This window comes from Hoplias malabaricus, unplaced genomic scaffold (assembly GCF_029633855.1).
Source record: "Hoplias malabaricus isolate fHopMal1 unplaced genomic scaffold, fHopMal1.hap1 scaffold_63, whole genome shotgun sequence".
Taxonomy (NCBI): Eukaryota; Metazoa; Chordata; class Actinopteri; order Characiformes; family Erythrinidae; genus Hoplias; species Hoplias malabaricus.
In genome coordinates this window covers 12,144-21,569 of record NW_027101002.1, presented here as the reverse complement: position 1 = coordinate 21,569, position 9,426 = coordinate 12,144, and the positions used below count along the sequence as shown (strand labels likewise).

Genomic DNA, 9,426 nt, shown 5'->3' with positions numbered 1-9,426 from the left:
CCAATCACAGATCAGTGGAGCATCACAATGATATTTAATCCATAATTTTAAGGTAAAATTAGTGCCTAGTGTTGATTTAAACTGAGCCATTCCAACATCAACAAAAAAAATGTATCAGCCAACTTTTTAGTAGTATTGCCAGGTGCAGATAAAGAGCATGGGTTTTTTTCACCACGAGCAAATGGTTACGCTGAGAAATACTCCCTAATAAACAGTTGAAACTACTGCTTTATTTTAAATAGAGGGCATCGACCAGTGTCTTTTAAAGGTTTTCAATTCACGCATATGGTCCTTTGTTGCGAACGGCCAAAACACTCTTGTCAAGTTTCTAACCTCTCCTGGATGTTAAGCTGGACACAAATAGAGAAATAAATATTCCAGATGTACACTGAATTGCCATTTACACTGCTTTGGGAATGCAATTCCAAGCAGCAGCTTTTATCATTTCAACAAGGAACACTGCAAACTGGAAGCAGTCACCAATATTTGAGTAAATACAACTTGTGAATATACTCCATCCTACACGCTCATATCCCAATGTTGAGAGTTTGGTGTTGAAACATCTGGAAAATATCAGACTGTGGAGCTTCTGAAGAGTCTGCATCCAGAAAACCACAGCCATATTTGTGTACTACTTCAGAGAAAGAATAATTCCTCATCCAGTCTGTACCAAAATGAATCAAAGGCCTGGGTTTACCGAGGTTAAAGACCATAAATATATGACTAGTGTCTGTGCTTGTCAATCTCACTTGGGCATTTGGCTTCTTCATCATGAACCCGCACAGACGACCGAGGGCTATGAGGGCTGTTGTGGAAAGGTCAGAACTTTCTAGAAGTAGTTACTGATATCACAGTATTGAGCATTGAAGAAACATTTGACAGTGGTTTTCTTCCACGTTGTGTTCATGGATGTCTCAAACCTTACAATCAGCGCAAGAAATTACCTAAATGATCTATACATCAAAAATTACACCGCAGCGTCTAACAATATCATCCTTCATCATTTTAATATCATGACAAGTCATTGCACCAATGTATCGTCATAGCCCTAACATTTACCCATCACACAACATGACACACACACACCATGCAGTCCTGGTAAAATCGGCCCTTATTCACCTAGAACTACTTCACATCGTTTAGCTTGCGTCTGCTGGCCGTGTCAGTTTCCCTGATGAGTTCTTTAGCCCTTGCTTTGTGAAGCTTATAAACATTATTTCCTTGTATTTTTCACACAAAGCAGGGAGGCTCAGTCGCAAACTCAGCTGGTAAACTGGTTTGTTCAAAGAAGTCCCGAACATAGACAGCTATAAAATGAGTGTGTGCGTATGGCATCTTGGAAACACTCTTGGTAGAAGAATAAATAAATCCGTTATAAATTTGACTCCTATAACTTCAAACCTTTATATTACATTTGAGCATGATTAGTGTTGCAATGGGAAAGAACGGGAAACAAAACTCAGACCAAGAGGAGCACAAACACGGTCCTGAAAGGTCCGAACCGAGCACAGTTTTGAGATTTCCCAGTTCTAAACCATCTAAAACGTGATATCTGTGAAGTTCAGTCACACCTGCTGGTAACCAAGCAACTCACCAAACTGTACATAGGATTATTGCACTATTTCCAAAAGCAAAATTCCTCAGTAAGCTGGAGAACGGCCCAGACCTTACCAGCCCAAGCTTAACTTTTGGTCTAAAGGAAGTAAGTTACCAAATATGTCAAATATGGACGTAAGGATTCAGGTTCAAATTTTATTTGATAAAAAAAAATAACCTGTAAATATTGCAACCCTTATATTAAAAGGGCATAGTCATAAACTTGCACCGAATACTCGGGCCAAGCCCTAATGCTTTTGCAATTTGCACTTTCAACCAGTTCACATTTTATGTCCATACGGTGCAGCTGTGTAATACGGTAAACCACTTAGAGGGAGTGCACACATTCAAAACAACTGAAATCCTGAAATGTTTATGTTTTCAGGTATTAGGCCTTAAATCACAAAATGGCTTACAACATATGAACAGAAACAGGCAGCAATTATTAACCCAATGGCATCACCTATTTCATTTGCAAGTAATAATTGATAACTATTACTATTACTTTTCAGGTTGAGCTACGTTGATTTAATTCACCTGGCTCACTGAGAAATCTTGCTTTGTGAAACTGAATCCTGACTCCCAGAAACCTCAGTCTTCGTCTAACACGCGAGGCCAGATGATGGCGTAGTTGGACAGCTGCTAATGCCTGTAAACTGTTTAGTATTCAAGAACAAAAACGGTATGTAAAGCATGTGCCAAAAGGAGTGTGCTTGCGAGTTGTGGGAGTGGGAATCTACGTAAATGAAGTGGGTGTAGTCCAAGAAATCGCCATCTTTTCCGAACCTAAGAAAACCAATGAGGTGAATGTGTGACTGGCACCAACCTGTAGCCTTAGGAAGATTATCATCAGTGCCGTGGAGTCTTACACCCTGATTTCGTTGACGAGTCACTTTGTAGCATCACACCGGTGAAGCTGATAGGCTGCACTTACGACAAACCCAACACACACACGGTTAAAGAGAGATGCGGTCATTTAAGCATCGTTAAAACAAGTCCAAATGGAAGTGTTTAAAGCTGAAAAACAACAAGACACTATGTTAAAATGCCTATTACTGTTATAAAATGCCTAATGACCATGTAACTAACAAAGCCAGAGGTAAGGGAGCTTACTTCAGAGACTAGATTTACTCTGCCCACTAGGCAAAGCGATGTGTAGCCTTTACACACTGTAACACTGTGAGAGCACAAAGAAAAACAGAGCCAACTTTGCACTATGCTAGCTAGTTTAAAATCACATTAATTATGCACAAAGAAAAAAACAAAAGAATGCATTGCACTGAATACTGCTGGCCAATCGCGGAACAAGCCACACTAGAACACCATCAATGCCATCAGGGTGTAAACGTCCCGGCCTGATTTGTATCCCCCCCGAAACAGCAGCAGGTTGGACAGACTAATGACTCTGAATTGATTCCCAACATAGTATTTCTCATTGACGTCTCACTGTCTCAATCTACTGTCTCACTAGACGTTCTGATGGAAATTCACCACTGAGAACAGCCCACCCACCCCACCCAGTCACCCAGAAACCCACCCTGCCCTTTGAACAGTCTCACACAGACCTATAGAATTAAGATTCAAAATATATACTATTAAATTCCAGTGTTTTTTTTGTTTTTGTTTTTTTCCTCTTTGATCAGTTGTTCAAGCCTGAAAATGTCCTCGGCGTGTAATTCATTTTCAGGGAGAGGTCTTTGCACAACTGCATGGTCCTATATGTTGCATATGGTTGTTGTTTTGTATTTTTTTTATTCCCTTTTTCTAGTCCACCTCCATCTGTCAATCGCGGATGGATTTTTTTTTTTTTGTTCCAGATTTTGGCTTTGTTCATTTCCTCTTCAATTCATTTATGAAGTCAAGGCAGGTTAAAAGAGTGGGAAGAACGACAAGATCACATGACTGGACGATAAGAGAGAGAGAGAGTCAGAGAGAGAGAGAGAGAGAGAGAGAGAGAGAATGAAACATAAGGAAGAAAATAAATGAAATTTAAATTACAGCCTGAATTTCTACAAGGAAGAAAAAATGGAGAAAATAAGAGTTGACTCTTAGCTCTGCGAGGAAGATTTGCATTCCAGAGTTGATATGAAACCTCTGAGAGAGAGAAGGAGAGAGCGAGAGAGAGAGAGAGAGAGAGAGAGAGAGAGAGAGAGAGAGAGAGAAAGTCAGTCAGTCAGTCAGTGAACACTGGATCTCCACAGGCACGATGCCTATCGGTAAACCAGGTGAGATATGGTGCTGGATTTGTAGTTGAGCTGGTGGTTGGGTACGAAATTGTGATGTAAGCTCTTGCGCGTGCACATGTCGCTGGCGTACAGGCTCATGCAGGAGTCACACGACACCTTGGAGCAATTTATGCAAGTTTGGGAAGCCCCTGGCTTGTTGCAGAAGCCGCAGCGGGATCCTCCGGAGCTCAGCCTCTCACCACCAGTGGGGCTCGGCGCGCTCAGGGTCAGGGGCTTGTTGGGGAAAAGCTTGGTGCTGATCATAGGCTTGTCCAGCAGTGGAGACTGAGAGTGGGAATGGGGTAAAGGGTGTGGGTGGGGGTGAGGGTGGGTATGAGCATGGGCTGAGCTAGAGTAGACCGAGAGCTTCTCCTTCACGGGCATATATCCATCCAGAGGACGGGAGGTTTTTGGATAGTCCTGGAAACCGCAGCACGGCATGGGGTCCACAGCATGGCAGGACGGACACAGGATCATATCGCACCTCTGACAGGAGGACAGAGTTGGGCAGCCCAATCCGCAGCCCTGGCACTTCATGCCGTGGCTTTTGATGGCCCAGCTGTCCCTGGCTTCGCGACTTGGCGGCCTGGAAGGCGTCTGGCGTCCTCCTAGGCCTCTCTCTGTGTACAGATCGATCTCGTCCAGGGAAGATAAGTGGTAAGGGTACGGCTCAGACGGAGGAGACTGAATAGGGAAGAAGTCGGCCACTGGACTGTGAGAAGGAGGAGCGATAATGGGATGGAGAGAAGTCCCCGGACGGATGATTTCGTCCTTTAGGTCCTCCTCTGCGTCTACAAACAGCGGCTCCTTGCGAAGGCTCAGAGACGCCTTTAAAACAGGTTTGCTGGCTTGGTGCCAGTGGCCGGCGCTATCCGTCACATCCACGGACTTGGACGGCCGGCCGCTACGCCTCAAATGAGCACGGTCAATATCCACAGGCCGCACAGACAAGCGGGTCATGTCTCCGGTCAGACTCTCTCGTCTGCGGAGGGCATCGGCACACCCTACAGCATCTTCCCTGGTGTTCCTCCTCACTTCCACGGCCTCCAGCTCAGAGGCTGTGCCCCTGGATAACGCCACCACCTCGGCTAGCAGACGGCATTCGGCCTGGGCCAGCAGCAGTTCGAAGGACAGCTGTCGTAAGTGCGGAGATCCACCGTGCTGCTCACGGACGACGTACTGCAGCTCCTGATCTCGGGAGTAACCCATGGAGCGAAGCAGAGTCCTCAGGTCCGTCTCGCAAATCGCAGATTGGAGTTGGTATACATACGGCCCTGTGAAAGTCTGCAGCCAGAGAAGAAATCAGCAATTAATCTTATATATTATACAGATGATGGGCAAAACAAACAATGAGGGAAGAAAAATAAGATCACTGAGTAAAGACTGAGCAAAAACAACCTAAAAACCAGCTCCTCACTGCTGTGCGCTCGGGGTCGGGGTGAACAGCGAGCGGCTCATTATCATTTAAAGGAACAGGCGCTGGAAGCGCCCGTTCTGAAAAGGGGCTGTTTAGATTGGGGGAGAATGCTGTTGTGGAGAAACAGATGTTTTATTAAGACCCCAGAAATGTCCTGTGCCTTGTGGAAAATGAGTACACGATGTCTCCTTTAATTAAAAACATCGCTTTTCAAAACTAGTTAAAAGAACGTATTGGTTTGGTCTACACTATCTGTATGAAAATGACTCCATGCCATCTGCAGTAGTTTCTCAGCCTACCTTAATACAGCGAAACTCCTTCTTCCAGGGAAACAGCAGCAGGTTGGTGCACACCTTCTCCAGTGTGGAGAAGGCTGTTTCGAGCGTTCGCAAGTTGGCGCACTTCAGAGTGCGGAGCGAATTCTCCACAATGTCGTAGAAGCGGACCAAGCGGAAGCGGTGCCCTGGGTCCGGCTGATATGCCCCCAGCAGGGCTGTGGCTGTGGAGATGAGAGCTTCCTCGCTCGCAGATCCCTGACCACCGTCCCCTCCTTCTCCTCCGATTCCTTCCTCCAGACGCTTCTCCAAGGACGCCACATACCGCCGGAAAAGGTCCTCTCGAAGCTTGGCATCCATCTGGTGGCAGTGGGCCGCTTTAGGCTGTGACAGTCTCTTCGGTCACTCCCCCAAAGCGTGGGAGGCTCCCTCAGGCCATGTCAGAAGCCCCCCTGGCCACAGACCTCCAGGCAGAACTGAGGGTGTAAAATCAGGGTGACACAATCATCCTCCAGATATGTGATTAGGCAGAAAGAGGAGAGCGAGGAGGTGTCGAAACTGAGGCCTGCCTCTCGGCTTAATTTAGCAGGCCGCTTGCCTCGAGTTCATGTCTGCGCTGGTGGCTATCTCTGGATGCCTCATTAGCCACAGTGCCCTGAAGGCAGCAGGGTAAGAAAGATGGGAAACAGGAAGAGGAAAAAGCACGGAGAAACCCTCAGTCTTCACCTTCTGCGATGTTACTCTTAGGGTTGCGCAAACAGCAATGAGTTCAAGGTCAACTTTTACTGAGGCCACTGACAAAGACTATCGTCGTCGGTGTGTGCTGCCAGCTGAAAATAAACACAAAGAAAATCCAGTTGAATAATGTAAAAAGAGCTGGGAACTTATTCAGAGGCTGCAGTGTAATCAGCGTGGGCTTCGCTTCTGCCTTTCGCAGCTTCGCCTGCAGACACAATGCCAATAGTGCAGAGCAGGCACACGTGCACGCACACACCCGAGCATGCATCCCCCTACACCAGCTGGTCCAGGACACTAGTGTACAGCCTCAGCAGCATGGGTAGGGTTGCCAGGTGTCTGATTTTGAGGTTTTGTGGTGCTGTTTGCTGGTACAGTCAACCCATTGTAACGTCTAGCACCATTCGTGTATATAGACCAAGTGTCATTCTAGGTCTGACCCAGTCTGTCTCACTCATTCATACATTTGTTCATCCGTTCATAGGTTTACATCAGGAATGGTCTCTGTGGCTAGGTCTCAAACCTCAAATTTTTTCCAATAAAATCCAAAGAAACACGCTCTGGAAACAATGTTCCTAAATTATATATTTTTCTCCCATTAAAAGTGTACTTTAGTTTCTGTGAATGAATTAATAAAGCACTGATGAATCTGAAAATGATGCAGTGCGTTTGGAAATGCTGAACCTGCCGAAAATGCCATCACATGCCAAACAGTTCAGCATGATTAGCTAAAATTACCTGCGTAAAAATGTATATAAAATATTCCATAAACCTATACGTGCATCTGGCTTCAGGTCAGTTAGCCTACGCTGTAATACGAATACTTCACGTGCCACATACACTCAGCCATTCAGTAAAATCTGGCAACCCTAAGTACACCCACTGTACACCAGGGTGAGACGGCTCCCACAGTGATCCTGACTTCACCGGGGAATAAAGGCGAGCATTGACCTCCCTTTTCTCGCTTCAATTCACCACAAATCACCAAAGATGGCCATGAAGTGCCATGCAGTGATCGTCACAGTCCTTATGTCAAATATTTCAGGCTTGAGCTTCGTCCCGGGGCATGGAAAGGGAGGTGGGCTACGTTATACCGGAGCGCTATCATGATAAGACAGTAATCTGAGTCCAAATGCAAGTTTCAAACACTCTATTATGAGTTTAACGAAGCACAGTCATATATTTTCTATATCACCTACATTCTCTGAGGAAAAACAAAAGATATAGTACCTTTAAAAGATACTATGTTGGTTTTAAAGTCCAGGTGTGTGCCCTAAAGTTACGTTACAGAGAAGGGAACATGTTTAAGCTTTTATTATGTAAAATAAAACGGGGCATATAAAACATAACTATAAACACAACTTCAAAGCATACAATTATTATCATCATATACTGTACTATTATGTTTCCCAACTAGCAAAAGCACCACTAGAGTGTCAGCTTTTCTGAGAATGTTAGCTACCACTAGAACACCCCTAGGTTAATACAATATCAACCCTAATAAGTGCAACTGGCCTGATACAAGGCATTGAAAGATTTTTTTTCATAAAAGTTGGACCCAAGCTGAACGTATCTGGTCTTTCTGCACATACACACCCTTCCCCTCACTGTCCATGCATCCTGTATCTCTTCCTACACATGAGCAGCACATACAGAATGATAACATACAGCTTGCGACACATTACAGCAAAATACCCCCCCCCCCGCGCCTCTAAACATGGGATCACTCTCAAAACGCTTCCAAATCTAAGCTCACTATCTCTTTATGTCGAATTTTCCGTTCCACCTTAAATAGTGCAGCATTTACACTATCATCCCCAGCTGCTCCATTTAAGGTGCACTAAAATAGGCTGACACTCAGGTTGCCACCTTTTTCCTAATTTTCCGTGCCACCTTAAATGCTATCTGGCATTTAAAGGGCGCTAGAATGGAGCTGCTGCACCGTTTAAGGTGGAATGGGAAAATGAGAAGAGTGTTATAACTGTGACAAATGGTGAGTGATAAGAGACACATTAAACGGTACAGAGTGAGACACCAGAATGGAAATGCTGCAACATTTAAGGTGGAATGGATAATTCGACACAGGGAGCCCAGTGAAGGTTCATATTATAGATGCGCACTGCTGGTTAACGTTAAAGCAAAGCTGTTATTTTTAAAACAGCAAAAATAGCTCTGTCTTCACTCAGATACAGTATTTTTAAGGGCTACCCACAACACAAAGCCCTAAATGGATGAAAGTAACAGTCCCAGGCTGTAAAATCAATCCGTATATCTCTAGCTCAGTCAAGAGACGCCCAGCTTAGCTCCGAAGCCTCCGAGCTAACGAAGCTAACCGGCTAACTCTCCCGCTAAACAACGGGTTTTCTCTCAAACTATTTCCCTTACCGAGACTCCAACGCCGGCATTCCGACTCAGAAACGCCCATAACATTTTCCCAGCCCCTGGCTTTGTACCTCACAATGCTATAGTTTGTAATTTGTCCACATTTCTCTCAGACGCCACCTGCGCTTACCTTCCTCTACACTGGAAATCCCCATCAGCCGCTCTGCGCATGCGCGACGCCATCGGCCTCACACGTGTGTACGTCAAACAGCGACGTGCGTTGGTTTTGTCAGTGTTGTTGATCCGGAGTGGGGGAGAGGGGGGAGCGGTGGGTGGTTTAATCGATTTTATTAAAACTTTAGGACCCATATTCAGATATGGACATTACCTACACGAAAACACACCTGCTGTTTTGTTTTTTTTACAAGAAAGCAGCAGACCTAAATATTAATACGTGCACCTCCACTAAGTCTAAGCAGGTTTAGTCCTGGTCAGAACTTGAACGGGAGACCTCCTAGAAAAGCTTGGTGTAGTGCTGGTGGGGACCAATAGGGTGCTGTCACAGTAACCTCTTTGGATCACAATGGCACAAGTGCAGTCACAGGGACACTGTACAGAAGAAATAGTGCCATCATTCAGATGAGATGTAAATCCAAGGTCCTGAGTCTCTGAGGTCTAAAAAGATCACTGGGCATGATGTCCCATCACAGCTCCTGGATACTGGACGGGACTGATTCAGCAGACCTTTACTATCTACACAGACTCAGAGGCTGTTTCTGCCTGCAATTTTAAATTAAAACTATATTGTTTACAATTTGTTTGGCCAGAGGAGGATGGGTCCCCATTGTGAGTCTTG

The 9,426-nt window shown here is 45.2% G+C and overlaps 1 protein-coding gene across 2 annotated transcripts; it reads right to left on the bottom strand.

Moving 5' to 3' along the window:
- Window positions 1-3,157: 3,157 nt before the first annotated feature.
- spata2 (spermatogenesis associated 2) lies at window positions 3,158-8,869 on the bottom strand. 2 transcript variants are annotated; one of them, XM_066659072.1, is made up of 3 exons: window positions 8,761-8,869; window positions 5,538-6,343; window positions 3,158-5,105 (listed from the first exon to the last, which is right to left on the bottom strand). In XM_066659072.1, exons 2-3 carry the CDS (start codon window positions 5,871-5,873, stop codon window positions 3,807-3,809), a joined length of 1,635 nt encoding a protein of 544 aa, XP_066515169.1. In that variant the 5' UTR covers window positions 5,874-6,343; window positions 8,761-8,869; the 3' UTR covers window positions 3,158-3,806. The 2 variants fall into 2 exon arrangements, with proteins under 2 accessions (XP_066515169.1, XP_066515170.1); XM_066659073.1 differs by lacking the exon at window positions 8,761-8,869 and adding an exon at window positions 8,634-8,676.
- Window positions 8,870-9,426: the final 557 nt, after the last annotated feature.

What these genes read in the sequence shown, in the direction of transcription:
- spata2 (XM_066659072.1), bottom strand. Translation starts at nt 5,873, where the DNA reads ATGGATGCCAAGCTTCGAGAGGACCTTTTCCGGCGGTATGTGGCGTCC. An exon ending in AGGAGTTTCGCTGTATTAAG is followed by an intron (nt 5,106 to 5,537) that starts GTAGGCTGAGAA and finishes CTCTGGCTGCAG; the next exon opens with ACTTTCACAGGGCCGTATGT.